At 42.9% G+C, this 27,333-nt stretch overlaps 1 protein-coding gene across 1 annotated transcript in view; it reads left to right on the top strand.

The window, feature by feature from the left end:
• Positions 1–424: 424 nt before the first annotated feature.
• Positions 425–27,333, top strand: part of Frmd4a (FERM domain containing 4A) — a 262,810-nt gene continuing 235,901 nt past the window's right edge. The window contains exon 1 of the mRNA XM_077802674.1: positions 425–568. Within this exon, the coding sequence (XP_077658800.1) occupies positions 425–568 (144 nt within the window). The remainder of the gene's footprint in view (positions 569–27,333) is intronic.

The raw sequence follows: 27,333 nt of genomic DNA, 5'->3' as shown, positions 1-27,333 counted from the left end.
GAGGCTGCAAGTCTTCGCTTCACTTTCTCACCCTGGAATGTCTCTGGATTTGCGCTGTTCACTAAAGAGCCAGCTTCAGTCTACAGGACAGTCCACCAAGAGGCAGGGATGTGTGATTATCTGCACACTGGGGTTTATTTTTCCCTGGTGCCTGGTGAGTCCCCAGAGACAAGGAGAAAACATTTTGATTTAGGAGCCTTCTGCTAATCCTTGAGGGAAAACAGTCTCTGAAGATTAGTGAGGGGCGTGGTGAGGGTAGGTAGGGGGAGAGGAGAGCAAGAGGAAGCAGGGTTATTTTGACTGAATTTTTTCCTTGCCTGATTAAATCTTAGTGGCATTGGAATCTGTGTTTCTGAAAGAACACAGCCCTCTGTATGTGGGGCCCGAGAGCGGAGGGGCAAAGGCAGGAGGCCCAGGAGCTGGCATGGCGGCGGGGCTGCCGGGCTCTGAGGACGTGCCATGCAGCTGGGACCTCACTTGCCAGGCACTGAGGACTTGTCGAGGGGGACACTTTCGGGTCCTGCTGCTGATGTTGAAGCCATGGTGCATCTCCAGGGCCGTCTACCAGGTGGGACCAACCTCCTCTTACTTTTCTTTGCAGTGTGAGGCAGTGATGGGGAATAAGGGGGAGGGGAGTGAGCTATGGTCACTTGTGCTTAGGACTCTGGAGCATGTTACAATCAACAGGGAACCAGTTAACATTAATCTAGCATCTTTCTTGAGGTGCCAGGCGCCTTGTGAGGTGTGGCATGAGCATTTTCAAGGGGTGCACATGTCTCCATTTAACAGATGATGTTGTTGAAACTTGGAGAAGGATGTGGGTTGTGCAAAGTCACCCAGCAAGTAAATGACAGAGCCGTGTGATTAAAACCGAGGTTCTTCTGGCTGCAAAGACAAAGGCTGCTCTTTGCACTAATTCGTATTTCCCTCACAATAGATGATGCTTACTCAGTATCTGTGGGCCATTTGGAGGGGCAGGGGTGACCAGCTGGTAAAGGAAGTGTGGTTATGGGGGACAGGAGCAAGAGCACCAAGCAGCAATATGATCTCTTTTCTTCACCTCCCTCTCCCTTTGGTGGTTTACACAGGGACCTCTGACACTTGTACAGAGCCTACATCCAAATCTGAGAAAAAGAACATTTTATGTTTTTTTAATTTTTATTTTAGTATTTATTTATTTATTTTTTGCAATGCTGTGGATCAAACCCAAGGCTTCATGCATACAAAGCAAATGTTATTCTTAAGTTATACCTCAGCCTGGGGAGGGCATTTTCTGAAAGAAGGTAGCACTTCTGAGTCAGCTGGCTAGGGATACAGAATACTTCAAAAAAGGGGAGACAACAGTATCTGCCTTCTCCTACCATCCGTCTAGATTGGTGGCATTAGGCTATATCCCTGCTTGTCATGGAGATGTCAGTCCTGACAGCCCCATCCCATTGTGAGAGGACTCAGCCTGGTTGGGCAGGAAGAAGGGAAGGAGGCAAAGTAGAAAGTGGGAGCACTTCCCCTCGCCTGGCTCTGGAAGAAGGTGTCACTCAGTGTCGCTCTGGCTTGGCAGATGGGTTTTTTGGTAATAAGGTTTGTTTCATTAAGTCAACTTGAGTGGCTTTGGCAGTCTCTTTTTGCGCCGGCTCACCTCACTGTTTGCCACCAGGCAGGCACAGCTGGCCTTTGTATTTTTAGGTTTGCTTGGTGGTGCATAATCCCTTAAGAAATTGTGTGTAATGTCTAAACAACTCTGGACCCTGTAGCTGTCCCTCCCTCTATTCCCCTCCCCAACTCATGCAATTTCTGGCCTTGCTTTGAAGGGACAGCTTCTTGGAAACCTTACCCAAGGGGACCAGACACTTGCAGATCCCTGTCTTGGGCTTCATTTTCCCACGGGCAGACAGGGTTTCTGGAGATGAAATTTCTCCAGAATTCCTATGCTTGAAGGGTATAGACCACAGCCACTGTGTTTCCAATAGATCATATATAAAAGAAGCTTAAGGAAAATCTTCCCAAGTTTGACAACCATTTGAAAATTTTACATAAAATAATTCCAATGACGAGTTGTGAATAGGAAAGAATTTTGGAAAACAACCTCCTAGCTGGGAGATTCAAGAAAGAAAAAGATTGGTGTGTTCATCTGAAGCTTTTCTAAAACCTTAGTTCAGAGTCAAATGTCCCCCAGTTTGGTATTTGGGGTAATTACTTAATCTAGATCATTCCATCTTTTTCAGTCATTTCTGTGGTTATAGGAGTGTTTGAGGGCCTGGCTCCTTGCCTCCACCTCCCACTTTCTTTTCATCTCCAGATTTGTCTTCCCTCTTGTCTCATCAAGTTACATAAAAACTGAGCTTCAAAATCAAGTAAGCAGGGTGGGCCAGCCCCCTCAGGGGGCTTCCTTACGATTTTTATTTACATCTTAAGTATACTGAAAAGAGCATTGAATTATTAGCAACCAGGCCTGGAAAAAATTTTTTATTCCCACCCAACCACAATTCCATTGAGCCAGTGATGTGCCTGCGTCTGTCAGGGGCAATTGAGACTCATAGGCTGATGAGTCCTCAGACTTGTCCATGATCAGACTCTGGCCAACCTGGGCTGCTTGGCCCAAAGGCAACAAGTGCCTCTCACCCACACAGCCCTTTGCAGCTGGGAAGTAATTCCACAGGGGATCTGGAAAGCAGTTGCTAAGAGGAAAGCCAAGGTAGCAGGTCTAAACTACTTCCCCAGCCCCAGAGGCCAGGTTAACTACAGGGCTGCTGGGTTACCAGTCTTCAGAGCCAAGTTGAGGGGGCCGGGAAATGGTAGGGAAGCCAAAAGCAGAATGTAGCTGTACTGACCAGGGGTGGTCTGAATGCAATCCAGACAGGACTTCTCAAGTCCTGGGCAGCGTCTACCTGCTCCCAGCCCTGCTGTCTACTGGCCAGCATGGCTGGATTAAAGGGATATTCAAAATAATATTCTGACCCATCTTCAATTGCTCATAGCTTTATGGGGAAGAGTCAAGAACACAAATAATTGCATTTCAACATATAGAGGCTTTGAGAGAAATGCAGAGAATAATTTGTTCAAGGAAAACTTAGACAAAAAGTCTAAGTCTCCTGGTCTTCACTTTCTCCATTACTGAATGAGGATATAGCTTCATAGTGTTTTAATATTTAAATAAGGGGATATATGTAAAAATATGTAGCAAAGACGGAAGAATCTATAGATGTGAAATGCTATTGTTGTTTAATAGACTGTATTCTTATTGTAATTTATCTTGGGAAAAATTCAGCAACAGTGCATTTATTTATTAGAAATACAGTGATTGATGGCCTTTTTTGATGTATTTTGCTTAAGCAATGTTTTTGTGGTTCACAGCCTGTTCATTGGCTAAAGTGATGGTTGCCAATTCCTGGATGAATTTTAGATTCGTCTGGGGAGCTCTAACAAACACCCTGCTCCAGCCAGACCTGACTTCCAGAGATTCTGATTTAACTGATCTGGGGCCTGAGCGCTGGGATGTTTTAAAAGCTTTTCAGTGGTTTTCATGTACACACTCCAGCTGAATAGCCAGGGCTGAAGGAGCCTCATCTCACATTAGCGAATAAGTAAACGCTTACAAAAACCCAACAGAGGGCCAGGCACTGTGCTGCATGCCAGTAAGCCCAGCAGCTGAGGAGGCTGAGGCAGGAGGATTAAGAGTTCAAAGCCAGCCCCAGCAAAAACCAGGTACTGAACAACTCGGTGAGACCCTCTCTCTAAATAAAATACAAAATAAGGCTGGGGATGTGGCTCAGTGGTCCAGTGCCCCTGAGTTGAATCCCTGGTACCAAACAAACAAACAAACAAACAGCATCAGATCACTGGAGGTGGGGACACTTTAAAAATATATACATAATGTCATGAGCCCCATCTTAGACTTAAAGAATAAGTACATCTGGAGGTAGAGGTTGGCAATCAGTTTTCCTAACAAGCAATTCCTACTATCTTTTGTGGGAATCATTAATATAGATGGTCCCCAACTTACGACAGCTCCACTTAACAATTGTTTGGCTTACAGTGGATCAATACACTTCCAGTAGAAACTATACTTTAAATTTTGATATTTCCCCACACTGGCAATATGCAATAGGAGTCTTTCTTGCCTTGTCTTCCCTGGGCATTGAGCTGCAGATCCGTCAGTCATGAGATCACCTGGGTAAACCACCAGCACTCTACAGTGTGCTGTGTTGCTAAACTATGATGTTCCATAGGTTAGGTGAATTAACACAAGTTTGCCTTACTATTCTCAACCAATGAGGGGTTGATCAGGATGTAAACCCATCATCAGCTGTGAAGTATCTGTTAGAGGACAGAGTATTATATAGCACCTAAAAATAAGGGTCATAAGCAATGCCTGAAGAGGATGATCCTGAGGACTAACTCCAATCACTCAGTTTATGCCCAAGGTTGACAGGGGGCAAAGTATTCGGTAAACATGAGCTACCTTTATTACCACAAGAAGGAATGTGGTCACCTGTGGCCACCGCAGAAAGAAAAAGAAGAGGGTCAGGTTTATTCTTGGGCAGAGCCGTGCCCTTTTTTACAGCACACTTGGCTTCAGCTCCAGGGGTCCTTCCTTCACATCCCAGTGTCCATTTTGCTTCCCAAACAGTGGCTGGGACGTGCAGCAGCTCAGATGGGCAGCATCTCAACAGAGTGTCTCAAAGTGTCTTTTCCACACTCCTTCTTTATCTCATTACTCTCCCAAGCAAGGGTTAATTGTAGGTCCCCAAGCATCCATAATCAGGGAGCTTTAAAAGAAAAAACCATTTAAAATTGTACAAACAGACGTGAAAGGAAAACCACAAGTTTCAAATGGAAGAAAGCTGCAAAGGTTAGAAGCATCACAAAATCCAGAAGAAAAATGCAAATTTCTTAATTAAGCCGCTAATCATGCCTATTGTCTTCTTATCCCTGTGTCTTTTTGCTGCCTACCCTTTGATCTCTTCTTCATGAGACTGTGAATTTGTATTATATTCCTTAGAAGGAATAGAAAGGTATGTCAGTCTTCTTCTACCAAGAAGGATCAAAATTTGTCCTTTTGCTACCAAGAGTTTAGAAGGGTGACTTCAGATTCACAATTTTTTCACTGGGAATGTGCTGATTTCAAAAAGTGTTGAAGAATTTGGGAAGACTCTTCTTAAATTTCTTTTATCTATGATCTACTGCCAGCCATACTTTCTGTTTAGTGTCAAACTAGAGGCATATGCCCTCTAGACATAGAAACTATGGGAAAATCCAATTATTCTCTATTTTCTTCAACAAAGAAAAAATTATATGTCACTTTTACAAATGGGTGTGCAGTCTGTTATATATACTCCTGGCAGGAAAAAAACTGTTACCTTTGGCAAGGGCTTATGAGAACTAAGTTGTCTTTATAACTTTACCAGTCTAATGATTGAACAATTCCCCATGGACTGGCTTTTGGATCTCAGTGCTTCACACTTCTTTCCCTTCTGCTCTGGCCACATCCAAGTGCTATAAGATGCAGTTCTCTGGCGGCTAAGGTCTCCAGCAGTCCACGGGCAGCACAGGGTGAGTCAGCACCTGGGGCCAAGGGCTGCTGCTAGAAGCTGTGCCTAGACTGATGCGGTTCATCGGAATTTGAACTTGATGGAATGACTGTCAACCTCATACATATTTCCCTCTTATCACAAATGAAATGTGTCCTCACTCAAAATGCCCACGGACATTTCAATGCTCCTAGATCAAGCAGGGATGTTTAACACAGGGGAAGTCAAAGTGGAAAAGGAAATTAGTCATAACTAATGACACTTTTGCAAAAATGGCTATATGAACCCATTGCTAGGAATCAGCCCAGAGATAACAGAGATACCTCAAATGAGAATCCTTGAAGTTTAACCTTCCAGATGAATCTTCCTGTGTACCCTCTGCCACTCTCCCAAACCCACCTTGCTCCTGGCTGTACAGTGCAAAAGTATAATAAAAATAAAATAAATAAGATGAACAGTCTGAATTTTGGCACACTGTAATTTTCTTCTGGCCTCAGAAATGTAGGACACATATGTATGGCATATGCAAGCCTGTTTTAGATTATTCTTTTTTTAAGTTGGATGCTATTAGTTTGGTGTTCTCTCTCTCTCTCTCTCTCTCTCTCTCTCTCTCTCTCTCTCTCTCTCTCTCTGTCTCTCCCTCCCACTCTCTTCATAAGAGTTGTAAACTATGTTTCTGTTTTTTGTTTTCTATCGCTTGTCAAACACACCAGTCAACATGCCTGGTCCTCTTCTCCTCCTGGCTTTAGGAGGTAGGCTGTATTGGAGGTCACAGGGCACACCCCATCTTCTTCTAAGAAATATTATTTGGGTACACTTGGGTGTTCAAAAGTTGTAAGGACTGCTTCTTCTAGAAGGAAATATGGACCAGTGGCTACAGTGACCACTCAAGCCTTAGGAATTTGAGAGAGCCCCCCACGTTTTTTCTCCCTTTTAATCTATATAGAGTTTTTAGCCAGTGCTCCTACACCGGCTCTCACAACACTAGGCCCGCAGTGACCTACAGACACCACATTCCTACAACAGCAAGAAAAACAAACATGTGAGATCACCTTATCAACCTGGATTGGGGTTTGTAGTCACAGAATGTGTTTCCTCCCAAGTAGAAGGCGCACTTCCAAAACTGAGAGTTCTAGAAAAAAGAGTCGGTTTGCAAATGTGACCTTATCAACTGCCTGCATGATTAGTTCTGTTGCTGTCAGTGGTCAGCCCTCCCAAGGACCAGCGATTCCTCTAAAATGAGCCTGGGTTTTCAATGCTTCCTACGTATCTCCCAAAATAATGAAAGCAACCGATCAGGACTGATGGAGTAGGCTACGATTCAAGAAAATGTTTCCACATGTGGAAAGTGGAGCTTTGATTCTCAATTTGCTATTTTTGCTGTTCCCCTTTCATCATTTTGTTATGGCAATGTATGTTTTCAAAGGGCGATATCCTTTGTAATATTTAATGCCTGCACATGGCTTGGGCCTGGGGTCTTCTCTGATGATCTGCAGCACATGCTGTGCTTAAAGGACAAAAACGCTTGCTTAGAAGGGAACAATTAGCTCATGTGTTGGATTTCTTTGCCAAGCCAGCATTTGTTTGTTTTAATGTTTTCAGCCACTCATTAAGTGCCTGGCAGTAAAGGATGATGTGTTGTATCTGCACCAGTGTGCTTGAATTTCATGTACCCTGTCTTTTGCAGCAGTGTTTTTTTTTATATTGACATGGAATCATCTTTGCAGTAGGAACAAAGGCAAAACTCTTATTCTTGGATTTTTTAATTCTTCCTTGATATAGGAACTAGCTCAGTTTTTACTTTGTTCATTAAGTATTTTTTTAATCTGATAAGGGGATGTTTTCCTCCTCCTGGAAGGCACTTTGTCTGCTCCAATGAGAAAATAATACTTCATTTGGAGATTTAGTATTAGCCTCTAGTTACTACATTGACCACTGCACAGTTTGGGTTTGTCCCACCCAGTGTTGGCTAATCCATTGCCAAAGCAATGCAGAAATCAACTTTTAGCTCTTGATTAACATCCAATCGCCTTTAAACAGTCAAGGCTTCTCAAGTTCTGCTTTGGTGGAACTCAGGGAGAGTAATCCCATAGGAAGAGGCATAGCCAGTTTTTTATTTAAATTGTATGTTTGGTTGGGATCTCTTGAGTGGAGCTAATGAAGATGGCAGGGAATCTAATTGTTCTACCATGGCCTTGAAAAAAAGATTATTTAATTGGATGGAGAGTTTATTTACAGCCTCAAAATGTTCCATTCTTCACAAGTGAGTGTCTTTTCAAAATGTCATCATTTGAGAGACAAGTGTTCACGTGTTCTAACTTCAAGAAAACTATACATGCATGTCTTTGGTAATTTATGGAGTATTTTCAAGGCTCAGAGGTTTTAGAGGCTGGGAAAGCATCTCAGCAGCTACAATGTAGTCATTGGTTCTGGGCCTTCATCAGCTACGGAAGTGATGGTTTATTTGGAGTAGTCGGTTTCACTAAAGCCATTTGGGAGAAGATGGCTAGCAGCCAAGTCAAGCATCCTAAATTCTAAAGCTTTTACATTGAATCCAGGTATGGCATATTCCACTTCTTCTGCCTCAAGTTCTCTATTAATTAAATGAAGATTTGTTCATTCATTCATTCATTCATTTGTTCATGTGTTTTTGTTTATTCATCTGACAAATCATTAATGAACACCTGCAATGTGCCAGTTGGCATGCTAGGTGTCTGGAGATGGGATAGTGAATAAAACAAAAGTGCGTATTCTTATAAAGGTTGCATTCAGTACAGATCTGACAATCGCTAATCACTCAACAGTGTTCATACAAGAATTTTTAAACTCAAATAATGACAAAATGGGACGTCAAAGCTTAGAGGACAAGGTGCCTGATGGCCTAAGAGGAAATAACAGGGAAAGCTTCCCTTCTCTGATATGTCAGAGAAGGCTTCCTGAGGGTGTCATGTTTGAGCAGAGATCTTAAAGACAAGTGGCCATTCACCAGGAGGAGCAGGTGAGACAAAGATGGGTGAGAATAACACTATGTACCAACCCAGAGTTGCTGCACCTGTGGGAAGAGAGCACTGAACTTCTTAGGCCTAACAGTCACGCATCCTTATTTCACACGTGTAATAATAGTTTTAAATTATTTGTAACAGTAACTTTGACCATGCTGCTTGACCACCGGACACTCTACTAAGCGATGTTCCCCTCCCCCACCCCTGGACCTTTTGAAAGCCAGCTGTCCTGTTTTGGAAGCCACCCCATCCAGCCTCAGATGGAAATTTTCTTCGTTCTCAAGGGTATGAGCTCATCACCACACCAGATGGGTTTCCAATGAATGATTATGGTGCAATCTGATTATTTTCATGTCATGCTAATTCCCTTTGAAAGATGGAAACAGGATATGGGCTCTCTTTATTATCTTTGTAAGTTAGAGGAAAATATCCCAGTTATGGCCATATCCCCTGAAGATTGAGAAAAAAAAAATCAAGTTAAAACTAAGTGGCAATTCTGGTATAAGAGTCCACTGACAGTAACATTTTACTGTGCACAATCAATCCATTTTTATCATATGATACATCCGTTAAAGTAACTTTAGACTCTGCAGCAGATAACTAGGAACTCTCAGTGACTTAGTGAGATAGAAATTTATTTCTCATACTCATAAACATAAACATACTCTGGTTGAAACTTCCACGGGTTCATTCAGTGTCATATTGTGACTCTGTCCTCCTCCAGGGTCTCAGTGTCACTTCATTTAGCTGGCAAAGGAAAGCAGAGAAGGGAAGAGTGTCAGTGAGAAACTTCTATGAGTCAGTCCTAGAAGTGGGGCTCATCTCTTCTACGCACTTCTCATTGGCCAGAACTCAAGTCACATGACTACATCCAACCTCCAGATACAAGTGGGTAGTCAGCTGGTTAACTTATCCCAGGGAGTCAACTTTGCCTGAGATTAAGGGCATGTGCCCCAGAGTCAGTGAATTAGACATACAGTAATTCCTTTTTATCCACAGGAGATATATTCTAAGACCCCAAGTGGATGCCTGGAACATCCGAGAGTTCTGAAAACTTTATGATTTTTCATGCCTATGCAAACCTCTGATGGATTTTAATTTACAAATTAGACACAGTACAAGATTTTAAAACAATAACAATAAAATAGAGCAATTATGACAATATACTGTAATAAAAGTTATGTGAAGGTGATGTCTCTCTCCAAAGGTAGTACTTTCACCTTCTCACTTAAAGGAACCATTTTATGACTTCTCCTTAGCATATCCAAATTGCTAGCACCACTCCTCTTGCACTTTAAGTTCATTATTAAATAAAATAAAGGTTACTTAAACACAAGCACTGTAATACCAGGACAGTGACTAATGGGCAGGTAGTGTATACAGCATAGATACGCAGGAAAAAAGGTGATTAAGGTCCAAGAGGGAGGGAGGGAGATGGTGAAAGATTTCATAACACTACTCAGAACAGTGCACATTTTAAAACTTATGAATTTCTTATTTCTGGAATTTTCCACTTCATAGTTTGGGATCATGGTTGACTACAGGTAACTAAATCAGGAAAAGCAAAACTAGGGATCAGGGCTGACTAAAATAAGTCCCAATTCCAGAAGGTGGGTCTAAGGACACATCACTCACCCTTTAAAGCTCAGATCCTCTCATCTGTAAAATGAAAACAGCAACACTATTTACTACAGGGTGGTACCCTTAGAATTGAATGTGATGTTGTGTGTCAAGTGCTCAGACCAAGACTGATAAGCAACACACACTTATTGATTGTAAGTCATAATTATCAATTTACTCATTTGCTACAAAATAAAAGCAAATTAAAAGAACCTGATCCATTCTTATCATCTCATCTGAGAAATGATGAGTGGGGATATAAATAATTCTTAAGTACCAAAACCAAACAAACTTCCATCTCCAAAATAAGTATAGGCTGATTGCTATCATTATCATAGCTATAGTGAGCCACTTTGAAGTTTCCAGGGGACATTCAAAAATGTTTTTTGACCCACAATTATGCCAGAAAATAGGCTCAACCAAAGGGGCTAGGCAGGCAATTTTGGTACCTACAGTAGTAGAGGCCTGCTGGGGACTCAGTGAAATGAAGGTCACCAACGTTCCTAGAAGTCCAAAGAGCCCTCTGTTCTCTCCCCACTTCTGCCTGGATCCAAGTGTGGGGGCTGCCTCTCCCACACCACGCAGCTTTGTTTGTGCTTCCCCAGGCTAGAGTTTTGTTTTCGATTTGCCTGTTCTAGGGCAGCTGCTGTGACTTTTCCATGAATGTACTGTTATTTACAGGCTGGGTCAAGTAACCTACAGTCTGCACTCTCTCTCGGCCAAATAAAGAGTGCAGGACACCCTGAGCATTTTCTGAAAAAGGGGAAGTGCTTGTTGAAACTCAGCCCTGGGAGGCAAATTGCAGTTGACGCCATGTTTCAGGGCTCTGCTCCAGCAATGGCAGTGGAAGGGCATGAATTGCCAGTTCTGGCTGTGTGCTCGGGGGTGGGAATCAAGGGCACGGTGGAAGTTGGCATGGCCTCAGTCTATGTCTGTTATATTTAGTTGGCCTCCATGATCACGAAGCACAGGATAAACCCTTGGAACAATTAACTCATCTCTTGTAATACAAGCCATTGTCTGAAATGTCTGTTTCAAGCAAGTCTGAAGAATATTCAGCATATCACCTGATGATATCAAATCACACAGCTAGTAAGTGGCCATCAGAGGCCATATGGAGCCAGCTCTGAATCACTGTGTTCAGTAACTATGGGAAAGTTATATCCATAATTTTATCCATAAAGTTAATTCCACTGTCTTTCCTATTTCTATTCCTCTTCCCTTCCCTTCATTTCCCTTTTGTCTAATCCACTGAGCTTCAATTCTTTCCCTTCCCTCCCCACACCTTGTTGTGTGTTAGCATTCACATATCAGAGAGAACATTCAATCTTTGGTTATTTTGGATTGGCTTATTTCAATTCACTTATCAACAAATGTCATAAACTTATTCTTCTTTATAGCTGAGTAATATTCCATTGTGTACACATACCACATTTCTTTATCCATTTATCACAAGGAGCTTTCAGTCACTGCCTCATGACCACACAGCTAATGAGTGATAGAGCCAGGATTTAAAGCCAATCTTTTTCACTTTAGAGCCAGTGTTCAAAATTGTAAGTCAGTGGCCCATTCTGGAGGATGAGTAGGTACAATCTGGTACAATCTGCCACTGTATTGTTATTTCCATAGAAATAGCACATCTCTTTCTCACATCTCTCTTTCCTTCAGCATAACTTGCTCACCATTTCTACAGCATGTTCATCGTAACTTTGAATATCCCTGCCTCATTTCATTGTTGTTTTAATCAATCGTCAAGGATTTCTTGATTAGGGCAAGGTGGGGTGGTAGTCATGCCTCTGGGCTGAATCTCAGGTTTAGCATCTTTAAATAATGTGATAATTATCTTGCAATTTCACATCAGTTTCCTCCATTGCAAAATGGGGATAATAAGACCTCAATATTTTATAGTAACAAATGCATAGAAAGCTCTTAGCATCTTTCTGCTAGACATTAAGCATTCCATAGAAGTTAGCCACTTCTGTGGTTAATATTACTGTTTTACATTAATATCACTGTTTTACATTGATATAGGCTATAAGGGCAGGGAGGGGATCCAATAGGCAAAACTGTGCAAGCAGAGGGAGGGAAGCAAAAAATGCTGGGCTCAGAGTTTCCATACACAACCATCTTTCTAAGTGGCTTGCAGAAACAGGGAGAATCTTGGGGGCCAGAAAGATACCAGGACACAAGAAGGAATGAATGCAACAGGGAATTGAAGGCAGAAAGAGGCTAGCAATTTGCTCGACCCTATGAATTAATACTGCAGGCAGAAATAACACCAAGGATTCCTGGTTCTAAATCTTAGAGATCCTGAGCTTTCCCCGGTGAGGCACGATTTACACTTTGAGCTTTTTCCTTGGACTTTGCTAATGCCAAAATATTAACCAAAAAAGAGGGGTAGAATTCATAAACACAGAGAGGCAGCATGGCTTGTCAAAGGTATCTGCGTATTTGGTTCTTCTTTGGGCTTTAAGACAGACACCGCCTTCCCACACACACCTGTACCAAGTCAGAGCCATCCACCGGAGAGAGTGTTGGTCTTGTTCTCAATCAACTCTTTGGGTTACCCAGTCATTGCAGGGACTTCTGACTCCTTTCACAACTTTCTAAGCCAGTGATTTAACAAGAAAGTTCTGGACAAGCAGAGGCTCCGTTCTCAGGCCTTGAGGAAGTGCCCCGGGCGGGGGCTGGACGGAGGATCAGAACTGAACGTGGAACTCATTGTGAATCTGTTTTCAAAAATGCCCAAAATCTCTGCTGTCTGCCCCTCCCAGACATTCGCTAAAAGCCAACGGTTGGGAATAGCGTGTGTGTTTTGTTTGTACATCCAAACTCCTGCTGTTCTACAAAATTGCAATACAAAATTGTAATGCTGCCGAAAAATTCAAGTCAATTCATTTGAATCTTAAAACTTACTGCCAAATCTCCTAGTCAGTTAATGAGTTTCTTTGCCACTGAGAAAAAATACACAACCATACATCCACACTTATTCTCTTTTTCCATCATGGCCTACTGGAGATGGACTTGGGTGACACTGGAATCGAGCCAAGTATCTTAATCCCAATTAAATTAAATCCCAGTCCACGATTTACCTGCTGCATGAATTTAGCAAGCAAGTTGTCCTGAGCCTCAACATGCCTTCTGTAAAATGGGGTCAAAATTAATATCATATGGGATTGTTTTGAGGTTGAGGCAGCCTATGTAAAGCACTCAACACAAGATGTTTAGTAACTGGCCATTGTTTCCTTATTAATCCTTTATGCATCATTTAAGCTCTCCTGGGAATCTAGCATTCCCCCCAGGAGGCCAGTTGCAACAACGTAAGAGATGAATTTGAAAGTGGTTAAAATAAAAACCACGTGAATACTGTGAACCAAGAATGAGAGAGCCCAGAAAACACAGGAGTGTTCATGCACACTGCTTTAAATGTGACACTAATGTCCTGCTCCCAGCACTGACTGATAACCAGCCTCCTCCTCCCTCGCCTAGTTTGTCTGGAAGGCTGGGTATCTCCGCATATGGAACGAAGTTTCTCTGTAAGGTCTGTAATATGCTTGAAATTCCAAAACAAAGTAGACCCTGGCAGGGCACTGGCTCCGAGTTGGCAAATAAGCCTGCCATCAGGCGCCACCTCGGGTATTACAGTGTGCTTTGAATTAGGGAAAGAGCTGCAGCCTTTCCTAAGCAAAAGCCTGTGGGCCAATATATCAGCTCCTCTGCAGAACAGAGTTGTCTTGAGCCAGAGGAGCCTTCTTCACCCTGCTGCATCTGGAACCTCAGCAGCCTCCAGATCCTCCCTTGGCATTTATATTTCAGTATCTTGGGTAAGAAATAGAATGGATCACTCATCACCTGGGCATTTAAGGGCAGGATTATTAAAAACAGGTTGGATAACGACTTTACACCATTGAATATGATGTATGCATTGTTAAGATCTTGTGACGTTTGAAAAATGGGTCCTGTCTAAGAAAGAAAATTGTGTTTGTGGCTAAAAGAATTGAATTCAATGTGCTCTATTACAAGAAAGTTCAAATTGCTTTTAATGACAATGTGCTGACTATTTCTAGCCTCCTACAACCTAATGCATCACAGGTGAAACAAAGATGTCAGGTTGGTGTCAAGCCCCAGCCTGTGCATGGACACTGTGAAAGTGTTGGGGGCTGGCTTTTGGACCCAGAGCTGTGCATCTTTGATAAGGCCCAGGTGCCCCCTTGGCAGAGTTCTGCCAATGACCCCCAACAACTCACAAAGGCAGCCAACAGCAGCACGGGGGAAATGCCATCACCATGTACTGAGGAACCTGAGTCTGGGGGACCTGATGGCGCTGTGGCCCAGCTTCTCCTCTTGACTCCCTGCCCCAGTACTTGGTTAGCTGAAGCCACTGAACACAATGGGAAAGGCTGAGTAGAAAGGGATTCCCCTTTTATTTCAGTGCAAGCACAACCTCCCAAATCGAAGACAAGCAACAAAGCCTGAGAGGAGAATTGAAAGCTACACATAGTTTCAATGGTTTCTTCTCTGATGTCCTTGCACCGGGCTGGACCACTCACATTGCTTCTGCAGTGTTTTGTAAAGGACAAATAAGGACTGGCCGCTGCCCTGTAGTCTTTCTAAAATGAACTTCTGGTGTGATTAGAATTGTGCTGAGTTCTTGAACTTTCAAAAGGCGAGACATATTGGATAGGGCATGGGTGATGCCAAGACGCAGTTTTATCCGTTCCGTGGGTGAACCATACCATCACTCCTTTTAGAATGAAGAGCAATGTAGGGAACATACAAGAAAATTTCCACAAGTTAACAGTAGATGGGAACCAAAAGTGGGACACGAAATCACTCATAGGAAGTATTCCAGTCTCTATGGAAGAGCCTGCAAGGCAAATGGCATCATGCAAGCAAGGACCCTGTAGCACTTCCCATGTCCCAAGGGTGAAGCTGTAAGTGTAATCTAATCTCACCACAGCCTTGTCACATATTCATCTTACAGCTGAGGACATCCACACCTTAAAGTTCATAGGATTGGGGCTGGGGATTTCGCTCAGTGGCAACACTTACCTAATGTGCGAGGCCTTAGGATTCATGCCTTGCACTGTGTGACATAACCTGCAACCATCTCATAAGAAGCGACAGAGCCAGGTTAAAACCACGGCAGCTGCTTCTAGAATTCATGCTCTTTGTTGCTACACTGAAACAGCAGTTATTTCTGGGTAGTGGAGCTACAAGTGTTTTTAAACTTCTTTTCACTTTTCTGTGCCATCCATTGTTCTTTTACAACAAGCCTATTTTACTTGAAAAGTCAGGAAACAGAAAAGGGAGGGAAATTCACAGTGTAAAAACATCACACTTGCCGGGTACGGTGGCACATACCTGTAATCTCAGTGGCTCAGGAGGCTGAGGCAGGAGGATGGAAAGTTCAAAGCCAGCCTCAGCAATAGTGAGGCACTAAATAACTCAGTGAGACCCTGTCTCTAAATAAAATACAAAACAGGGCTGGAGATGTGGCTCAGTGGTCGAGTGCCCCTGAGTTCAATCCCCAGTACCCCCCACCCCCCCAAAAAAAATCACACTTGCTTTATCTTGGAGATATTGAATTAAACCAGATTTGCCTAGCTCTGAAACAAGCCACTTCTTCAGATGGATTTCTTAAAGAACAGGTTAAGAACTCTAAAACGGAGGAAAGCAAAGAACAGATACTCACATCTGCCACTTCCCCATAAAATTTGAGATCCTAAAACCTGAGCATCCTTAATGCTCTTCTGATCACCAGGATGACCCCTGCCACGCGCTGGGCTGGAGGAATCCCTCCCCTGTCCTCTGCAGCCCTTCTCTACTCATTCAGAGCTTTCTCCTGAACTCTCCTGACACCTGACATCTTTGACGCCTCCCTGCTGGGGTTTTCCTCTCAGTCTGTCTTCGAACTCAGATCTTCCCACAGCTCCCGAAAAGATACATTCTGTCAAGCCTGCTACACTCTCAAAAGTGCACTCTCCCGCCTTCCCTCCCTAGGAGCCATCAGTGGAATACGCCATTCCTGGAGCCCCCACACCCTAGCACATACTCCTTCAGTGCTCACAGATAAGGCCTCTGCCCTGCTTCCCTCAAAGACCACCATGGACATGCAGTGGTCACACCCAGGGCCATTTTCCCATCTCCTCACCTTGTATGGCTTATAGTGCTCAGCACCTGGAGCTCCATCTCCCTGCACCAGCTCCTCCTTCTCTGACCCTTCTCAGATCTATTTTGGGTCTCTTTCGCTCCTCATTCCACCTAAACCCAGATAAACCTAAAGATCAAGTCTTCGTCTTACTCTTTTTCCTTTTGAGTCTCAGTGTGTTTTGCCACCTTACTCCTTCTGAGTCTCAGTATGTGTTGCCTACCATTCTGTTCTTGGCATCGTTTGTCTGTGGCTTCCAAATATAAGGAAAGCTTACATTCTACTGGGCAAGAGAAATTATAAGTAAACAAATAAACAAACAAATAGGTCTTTTGGAAGGATGATGTCCAAGCTAAAATTCAAACAATAAAAAAGAATGAACCAAACCAAGTTTTAGGAAAAACAAAACAGAAGGCAAAGGGAAGAGCATATGAAAGGGTCCTGAGGCAGAAACAAATGTGGCCTGATGCAGAAAGAGAGAAGAGAGCATGGTTATAACCTATTGAACAAGGGGAGGGTAGAGGCCAGAAAGGTATGAAGCCATGAGCTTTAATCCCCTCCTCATGTAGTATCTCTGTTATCACAGAGAGCCCCTTCCACCTTACAATGGCATTCTTACATCATGTCTTCTACCTCCTCCCATCCTGCAGACACCTCAAGTGAAAAGATGGGGTACACCTCACCTTCTATCCCCTAAAGTGCTAGACCAATACACTATTACATGTGTGAAGGAGGCAACAGAAGACAAGCGCTATCTGTGAAGACTCAGACATTCTCAAGTTAAAACCATCTTTGAGTCACTCACCAAGATAGATGCTGCCAGAAATAACATCATGCAGAAACATCAGTAAACTTTGGTCACAACAACTAAAACAAGTGTCTCACTCTTTTCTGCCTCCGCCTGCCTGGGAGTTTAGCTCCCCTGAAGCCTCTCATCTGGGACAGGATTGCAGGGCGGGTGCATGTTTTGCATCTCCACCAGGCCAGCTGTGACTGGAGAATTCCTGACACAGACTAAGGTCAGACCGAACCCAGAAGACTTTCCTGGGGAAACACACCACACGCTGCAAAGCCAGTCCTGCTGCTAATTAAAGAAATATTTTCAGAGGTGCTGTGATCTGTCACAAGAAGCGTTGACTCCTGATGACACAGGAAATGACTAGCATATTATTTTGTGCATTCCACAGAGGGGAAACACACAGATGTGAGTGCCTGCTTTTCATACCCATGGCTTCTGAAACCAGAGCCTGAGGGATCTTTGCATTTAAGGGTGCAGCTGGGAGTCAGAAAACCTGGGCTCAAGTATCCGTGTGGTGGCATTGCTTGACTGTGTGGCATGGGATGTCACTTGCCCACTCCAAGCTTCAGGCTTTATGTTGGGCAGCTTTCCATTACTAGAACAAATGCCTGAAATCATCAATTTATAAAAATAAAAGGTTTATTTTGGATGATGGTTTTAGAGATTTCAGCCCATGATTGGTTGGCCTTGTTGCTTTGGGCTAATGACAAAGCATCACATCATGGTGGAACCATTTGGGGGAGTAAAAGCTCTCACCTCATGGCAAGGAAGAAAAAAAAAAAAGAAGTAAATGGTGTCTCACAGTTCCCTTCAAGGACAGTTCCCAAAGACCTAAAGACCTCCCGGTAGGCTCCACCTCTTAACAGTTCCATCACCTCCCAACAGCACCAACCTGGAGACCAAGCCTTGAACACATGAGTCCTTTAAAGAACGTTTCCAAATCCAAACTGTAGCAGAGTTCTTATCTACAAAATAAGGATTTATAAAATATATCTAATAGGCTTGATTTGAAATTGTTTTGTAAGTCATAAAGCGTCTTATGAAACTTAAGTTTGAGGCTTTTGGAAAACTTTGGCAATTTCAATTCTTATCTTAATTATACAGAGCTGCAAGAACAACATATTCTCAGAGTTCCTTTTGATTAAGGCTGGCCCCAGACAAGAGCTCCTAGGACGTAAGCTGTATTTCCCAACCCAGGAGGGAATGATTGCACAAAGGAAACTCAACTTGAAGTCATGTACTAATTCCCATGTGAACCAAATTGCTGTGCGAGTAAGCAAAGCTGTACTTAAAAAGCATAGTTTTAAAGAATGCAGGCAGAAGTCTTCTCGCTTACCCTGTGGCATTTTATCACTAGAACCTGACATTAGCTTCTTTCACAAATTCCCCTGTGCCAGGGTCAACTACTTCTTTTATCTGGGCATCAACAGGAGACCTGGCTTTACTGAGTTCATGAATTTTGAAAGCGAAAGGCCTTTACAAGTGGTTGCATAGTAATCCAAAACCATCGGATGGCTTGTTTTCAATTGCATAAGATTTGATTAGTACTAAAAATGAACACATTCTGGTTACTAAGCTCTAGAAAATAGTCATACTTCAGGGAAGCTTGAACATTCATTGCAAATGTCACAATGGCTTTTGAATGATCAAATAAATGATTTACATCTGCACTTAGCTAACCGTGGGTTTAGCTATCCGGTTGCTACCTTTTCTTCATCTCCACCACCTGCTTTCTTCAGACCCTTTTTGCCCATCCTGACACTTTGAGCTGCCTCCTCATTGCTCCTAACCACCCCCCACACACACACTTCACCCCACTGTCTGATTCGTCAGTCATTTTTAGCCACACTGGACAAATCATTTGTCCACTAAGATATCGATACTGTTAATGGGTCCCAATTATCTATTTTAGGGCCAAATCTTTAGCAGCAAAACTCTTTTTTATGTGAAATCATATGCTAAAGATACAAAATATAACATGCATTAGAAAATGATATTTTAACAGCATAAATGTACAACATTTATTCACTACAAAGACATTTAATGGGAACCATATTGTGTTGGACAATAACAGGAAAATCCCGAAATACTCTCATAAGTTATTGCTATATGTGCATGAACATGCAAAAACCTGAGTATTTGGAAAGGCCAGTACAGTTTCTTTTGTTGACCCTTAATGACATGGAAAATAACCAAAGAGGCACTTGCAAAAATTTCAAATGGACTGAGTGATAGCAGAAGGAGCTCTGGTCCAAGTTCTGCATCAAGCCATGCTAGACCAACACAGATCAACACCATTGGTCTGCTGTGCTGGAGCACTTGTTTAAGTGAAATGTTAAACATGGTATCTGCTGTAGTTTTTAAATAGTGTGTGTGTGTGTGTGTGTGTGTGTGTGTGTGTGTGTGAGAGAGAGAGAGAGAGAGAGAGTGTGTTTAACAAAAAATAAATCCAGCTTTATGCACTCCCTCTGGCATCTCATATACCCATGGATCTGGTTTGATTTTATCATTCAAGACCTTCCCAACTCCACTCCATTCTTAGTGTGAAGATGGTAACACAGTGGTTTTAAGGAAGTCAACTCTGAAATTAGCCTTCCAGAGTTAAGGTCCAACTTGATAATTTCCTGCATGTGAGACCTTAGGCAATCGTGAGACCTCTGTGTCTCAGTTTCCTCAACTGTTTCATTGGAGATAAAGACAGAATGGTGAAGGTCAAGCATACCGAACAATGCACATAGACAATGCTACTATTTCATCTCCTTCTATGAAAACACAATCTCCACTTCAGTCAAATCCTCTATTCGTAGTTCCCTGAGCTGCCAGCACACTGTGATCTCTGCTTTTCTTCCCAAAGTTTCCATAGCCCAGCATGCTTAGGGATAACATAATCCCTCCTTTCCTTTGCAGTGGCTGCAGTCCTTCTACCCACTGTTTAAGATGTACCTTCATTGAAGGCTTCTGTGATGGCACGGCAGAACCCATAATAATCTCCCCTCCTCCAGTTCTGCAGCTCATATACATTCCTGAAATCCCTTAAGTTTCCCCATACAAGCACTCCTCGTGTTTGTAATCATTTATCTAATGTCAACCTTCCTCCTTTCCATAAAGTAAGGCCATGTTTCTACTGTTTATTGCTCTCTCTCTAGCACAGAGCACAAGGTCAGGTACAGGACAGACATCCATAGATGATGGATGAATAGATAGATGGGTGGATGGATGGATAGATAGAAAGATAGATAGATAGATAGATGATAGATAGATAAGTAGATAGATAGATAGATACACAGACAGACACTCGTCTATTGAACAGGTCACTCATTTGGCATATACCCTACTCTTTCTGTTCTTTTCACATGAACACAGTAGTGGCCCAAGATGATTTTTGAACAATTAATCATTTCATTGTTTAGTAAAGAAAAGCCTAGGAAAAGAACAGAAGTTGAAGTGTGTGAGAGAGAAGATGAGATAAAAGAAAGACTGGATTCTAATTCCATGGTAAAGTACCACTAAAAAGAATTTGTAGGCCTGAGGGAAATGAAATGTGTTCAGTAAATAAAAGTCACATCATGTGACTCAGGGAAATTGAATTAAGTAAATAAATATGTGTCAATTACACAGAAACACCCAAGATCTTTTTTAGGGCATGTGAACCTCCTCCAGAGGTCTCTGGCATTCACTGACTTGTTGACAAGATGGCGGGAGGTAGACACAGGGATTTGGGGTAAACACCACACCTCAGCCCTCCATCCATCAGAAAGCTTCACTGCATTTAGGGAAAGGTCTGCCTAGGAAGTCCAGCTGAATTCATTCTTGCTCTTAGGTCCCAGAAGCATTTGCATGTGCCTTTGAATTCATTGGCCAAACCCAGGCCTGCTGGGTCAGGGAAAGATTATAAGCAAATTTTGTGTCTTTGTTCATTTTAATCTCAACTCATTGTTGGGGACCCAAAATTATTCCACATGAGGACAATCCTCTTTTCTACCTCCCTAACCATTTGGTAGAGTGTCAGTTACTCTGAGAGAAAAGACTGATCCTGGGGGATGCATAAATAATGCTTGGGCTCTGATTTATGGCTTTGTTTTCAGACAAATGAAGGTGAAGCTGGGGCCTCTGACCCTTGGCCTGGTCTGGCTTCTTCCTCGAAGTCTGGAGTAATGAGAAAGGAAATGAAGGATCAGTTGCTGGGGTTAGCTGGATAAGGAGGAAGTAACATGCATAGTTTCCTTTCCCTACTTAAATGGGAAGGTGGCAAGATTTCCTGGGGTGACCCTGGCTACATAATCGAGCAAGCTTTATGAAATGATTTGTTACATGGAGCATGTAAAGTCTCCCAGCCCGACTTCTAGAACACACTGTTTGAAAGGCAGGAAACCAGTTCGAATTCGAATCCCTACAGAGCTCTGCCTGGCAGATTTGCAGACAGCGGTGCCCATGAGACATCTCAAACTTTACGACAACATATTTAAGCATTTATGAGACTTGAACTGTGTTCTATTAAAATGAGGTGGGGGGAGGCAAGGGAAAAAAAATCCGGAGACTTCCAGCAAGGGTAATTAGCCCCAAATGTTTCATAAAGGATTTGATAGCATTCTGGTTTTAAGTTCCTTTCCCAAGTCTGTTGAGGAGAAAGAAAAGAAAGGAACCTATTAAAAAATTCACTATTACTTTTTAAAAGATCACATGACCAAACCAAGCATCTGGACCCGTGTTTAGAAGGAGGCTAACCATACAGAACTTTTCCTACGGTAACAGATTAAAATTTTACTGGAGAGAAAATATTTAAGACACCGGCTTGGGCTGGTTTCATCATACCTACTAAAGAAATTCCTTTCTTTTCTCCCTGCTGGTCACTGAGCTCCTCCTTGCCTCTTGATTCTAGGTTTGGCCTGGCTTGGTTGGCTTGGTGACTTTCCACCCTCCCTCCAGGCTCAGGTCCATTTCCCTGTTGCTCCCATGGAACTGTTGCTGGTAGAGAGTCAAGGGGTGGCCTCTGAGAAGACTGAGATGCCCAAGCCAAGCCAGTGCTAATCTCTGGCCAAGTGATATCACATAAACATGGCTCAACCTGATAATGCTGACCTCCCCACGTTGAGGGCCACACCACAGGGTTCTCATCAGACTGGCTCTGGCAAAGACTCAGATACGGATTCAGATACTCCCTACTCCTTATTGGCAGGACAAGAGATCACTTTCCATTTGTTGCTGCGTACAGGGGCAGAGAAGGCACTTCATCAGAATGCTTTTCTTAAGCTGCCTGGTTTTACAAAAGGGGCTTCCAGAACAATTATTCAGCAACTAGCAACTGAGGCAGCTGAATCTGCAGAAATACCTACAATTATGTGGACAGGAGGATTTTTTCCATCTAATGCCAGGGTCACTTTGAATCTTATACAGACCTGTAACACTGTGCTAAAAATTCTGTGGTCCTGTATCATAAAAGATCCCTCTGATATACATGGACAGCTCTGCGGGCGTCCATATTCACCTGTCTGAAGAGAGGTCCTAGAAAGAATTTCTCTTGATTTGTCCAGCTCTCTTTCTGTTTTTTCAAGGTGGAAGAGACATTGTAAGTAAGTACTCTTAGAGATAACTCATGTCATTTATGTTCTCCCTTACACTGTCACCTTGATGGTACCTTTCTTCCCACATGAGCAGAGCCAGCCCACTTGGAGTGGGACTTTTGACAGAACTTCACCCAACACACCAGCCTATTCCACAGCAGGAATTTTTGAAGACATACTGTCTAAAAAGATGGAAATTATTTGCTTTATAGTTACACATAGGATATCTTTGATTTGTGTTTGTTTTTATTAAGTTATTTATTTAGATCAAAAGTTGCAGCCAGATTTTGTGTCTTTGTCCTGGATATTTGACAATGTAAGAAAACACAAAGGTAATAGAATTCTGCAATGCAAAAGTACAGCGCATGGTTTTAGAATGACTCAAACAGCATTTTATAATTCGTGAAATGCCCCCCACTTTTGCATGATCAGAGATTTTTAGGGTATAAACCACAACACATCTTGTTTCTCTCAAGGAAAACAAAAACAGTAGGCATGTCTTTCAATGTCCTCTCTCTCTCTTTCTCTTTCTCTCTCTCTCTCTCTCTGATTTCTTTGCCATCTTAGAGGAAGTCTTTCTGGTTTTGCACAAAATTGAGAATCTTTGTAAAATTAGTATCAGTCCTTCACCTTTTCTGGGTGTCTTTGTCAATAATACCCAAGCCACATGTCTGGTTTGCTCTTCTCGCCCTGGTAGGCTCTCGGCCCTCTGGCTCCTACACTGCAGAAACTGTGATAGTCCATGGCTGGGTCATCTCCAGGGCCTTCAGGGTGGATTCTTGAAAGAAGGCTTCCTTTCTTCATGTGCTCAGCCTCAGTGGGTCCACCTTACAGCTCTCACATGAGGAGCACAGGGCCCACTACGGCAGCTGAAGTGCAGGAGAAAGTCCAGACAGCATGAGGTGAAAGGGAAAGCTCGTTAGTGCCTTTAATGAGCCTTCTCCAGTTTCATTTGTGGCTGAATCAGAAACTTTCTGACTCATTTACCCTGTCACAGAGTAGCTCTCAGAGCAAGTAACTGGTACCAGAAAAGATGGGGCCGTTTTGTCACAAAGAGACTGCCATGAAAACTTAACACCACCAGGGGCAGCAGTCAGAGTGCTGGCCAGACCCCTGGGCATCTGCCCGTAGCTTTGTGGGCTCCCAGCAGCACCTTTCAGAGCTCACCTGGACAAGAAGCCCAGGGTGCGTGAGGGAAGGGCTCCTGTCTTGCCCCTGCCTGTGACCTCTCTGTTCTGCTCTGTCTCAAGTATCATCAACCCCACAGATGGACCTCGGACTGGGAATGGTGTCTGCAAGGGACACCCCTGAGGGGTTGGAGTTCCTACTCTGGAGGACCGTAGGCTTTTCTGTTATGATTCTTTGTCCACTGTGTACACTTCTTATGAGGATACCTCCTGGACACAGGGTTAAGGAAAAATTGATCCCACTAGTAAAGTAGGAAAGAGAAGTCTCACTCCAATCCAGGGAAAGTTATAAGGTTGTGGCCACCTCCCTCCAAGAACAAGCAAAAATCCTGGCTATAATTCTACCAGCTTGAGTCTCCAGGTACCAAGGAAGCTCCCCTAGTCAGCCTGCCAGGCATCTACCACCTAAGATTCTTCTCCTGCCCTTTGTTCCCTTTGCCTTCATATTTCCTTAGGATGCATTTTTTTCCTTGTGTTTACTGTACAACACCAACTTTCTGTTGAACTAATTTGGACTCTTGAAACCTGTGGTTCTTGAATTCTGGAATTTCAAGGCCTTGGTCTCCTCCATCCTCCTGTTGAGTTCCATTAGGATCCGCCCTTTCTGTTTCCTTGCTTTACAGTCTGTGTCTGCACAGTAGTGAAATGATCCCAGCCTGGCCTCTGTGTGATCCTGGGCATGCTTAGCCACTATGGCCACAGTTGACTAAAGGATTGGAGTAGAAAACCTTAAAGACATTTCTAAGCCATTTCCACAGGCAATGGATAAGGCCCAGGATCAGGTTGCTTGAAGGGCCAAATGCATTAGCGATCGTTGTCTTCTTAAGGTTGCAACCAGCCCTCTCCCTCTTGGCATCCTTGCCCCATCCTTACCCAGGTCCCCCTCCACTCCTCAGTCGTTTCAGAATTCACCAGGTGCAAAAGTTAACATGATGTGAAGAAGCAGAAATGGAGCCATTCCTGTTCCATACTCACAGCCTGCAGGCTGAGAAAGAAATATCCCCAGGCCACTAGATGGACAGTGCAAAAATATTTATTTATTTACTTACTTACTTACTTACTTGTGTGCTGGGGATTAAACCCAAGGATGCATGACCAGTGAGCCATCCCCACCTCCACCCCACCCCCACCCTACCCCCACCTTTTTTTTTTTTTTTTTTTTTTTAAGAGACAGGGTCTGGCTGAGTTGCTTAGGGCCTTGCTAAGATGCTGAGGCTGGCTTTAACTTGTGATCCTCCTGCCTCAGCCTCCTGAACCACTGGGATTATAGGCATGTGCCGCCATGCCTAGCCAGAAATCTAATTTTAACTTGAGGACACATACTTTTTTAACACACATGCTTTTAAAAGCAGCAAAAATGATGACATGTAGTATCAAATTAAACTTAATATCTCCCATCTTTTGATCATGAAATAAATGCCCTATTGAGAGATGTCCACTCATGGGAGTGAAGGAAGACCCCACATTTGTGCTCCTTCCTGCTACAGCACTTCACATACTCCTAAAGACAGTGAGAAAGGGCCAGGTGGGCTGGCTTGGGCCATGAGACCTGAAGATGCTGGGCTGCCCATGGCAGAAGTCAAGTCATGAACTTGGCCTTGATGGATATTACTCCGCGTGAAGCAACATCAGACCCCCAGGACACAGCACAAATCCTTTGCATTTCACTAAGTGCACTGGAGTGTCCTCATATTTCTCACCTTCTAATTTGTAGAGCCAAATGGCTCTTGGTGGACAGGACTTCAGCAAGTATTGTTTTCTCGTATTTAGTTCAATCAAGGAGCTGCACTGTTTGCTTAGCCAGATAATCGGGAACTCATACCTTGATAAGCCTTACAAGTATGGATCCCTTTGCAGTTTACAAAGTTCTTCAACTATCAGGATATTGAATTTTGTTTTCCAACCAAGGTGATGAGATGGGAAAATCTTTTTGCTGCCAGAATGGGAAGTATGACTTAACGTGGGCTCTGTGTCCACTTCCCTTGTGAGCACCGTGTTGAAAAGAAATGTGACACGTTTGGAAGTCACCAGAAAGGAAAGTCACTGTGTATGGCCGTTGATTATTCTTGTTGTTCTTGGCCCCACAGAGTAATTCCAGGGTTTTGTTCCATTCTATATTTAGTCATGCCTGTTGTTAAATTAGGAATACTTTTATATCAGTGACCTTTGACATATGGACATTTTTCTGGAGGGGGAAAAAAATTCAAACTTTCACATTAATGTTGGGAAAGTACAATCCTCAAAAATGTGGCAGTTTCTAAAGTTGGAGCCAGGAACTAACCAGCCAGAAGTTTATATTACAAATAAATCCCGCTCAGGATGCCAGGGAAGCATGTCAAGGGTTGACAGTTAAGCTGGCCAAGCTAAAATGTTTCCTGAAAAATTAGAATTCCCAAATAACACATTCCAGCTGTTACCTTCTGCAAACTGGAGGCAAATTGGGTCGGTAATCTCAGGATAAAATAAGAAGTGCATCCAAAATATAACTAAAATCATGTGGTTAACAAGTTTTCAAAACCTCAAATGATCTCCAGGTTAGTTTCTCTCCTTAATCTCGCCCTACATTGATTAATCCCATGGGAAGCAAGTTGAACCACATGATTTGTACCAAATTGTATTCTCCACATCTGTTCCATTGGTTTTTGCCTTCCCATGTGGTTGGCCTTCTCCTAACCCAGGGTTTCTCAACCCTGGTACTATTGGTGGTTTGGGGCCAGATAATTCTTTGGAGTGGGGGCAGGAGGGCTGTCCTGTACATTGTAGGATATTTAACCCCATTCCTGATCTGTACCCATCAGACACCAGGAATTTCCCCCAGATGTGTTTTGGGCAACCAAACATATCTCCAGGCATCACCAAAGGTCCCTTAAGGAAGAGCAAAATCTGCCCCCGATGAGAATCACTGTCAGCCTCTCTATAGCCAGTACAAAGCTCTGCCAAGGCTCAACCCAAGTTTAATGCTGGATGAACATATGATATTATGGTCTATTAAGGCAATATAAGAACAGAGCGAAGAGTAGCAAATTCAAACCACAACAAAGTGATTTCTGGATACAAGAAAAACTTTTCTAGTAGAGAGGATAGTTAATAATGAAATATATTTGGTGCTGTTCTTTGAAATTCTGTAAAAATTAGATTAGAAGATTATCTGTAGGGGGTGGTTTAGGGGGCAAATAAATAGAACAGAATTCTCTTAAAGTCCTTTTTTCAGACTTGGTGTTTGATTTCTTTCCAATTTAACAAAAAAAGACAAACAGGAAGACATGTGGATGGACAAAAATACAAAGGAAAAGCAAATTGTTTCATTATTTCACAAGAGACGGTTTTTTCTCCCCCTTCTTTAACTGAAGAGCTGGGCATAGAGGGAAAAAAATACAAGAATGTGCTGAAATGAGAAACAGTGGAGAATGAAATCGAGAGATTAGTGGATTATTCATAATATAATGATTACCATTAAGAGATTTGCCTAACTGATAAATGGGTTT

This window comes from Urocitellus parryii, chromosome 9 (genome assembly GCF_045843805.1).
Source record: "Urocitellus parryii isolate mUroPar1 chromosome 9, mUroPar1.hap1, whole genome shotgun sequence".
In the NCBI taxonomy this organism is placed as follows: Eukaryota; Metazoa; Chordata; class Mammalia; order Rodentia; family Sciuridae; genus Urocitellus; species Urocitellus parryii.
This window is presented reverse-complemented; position numbering and strand designations above follow the sequence as displayed.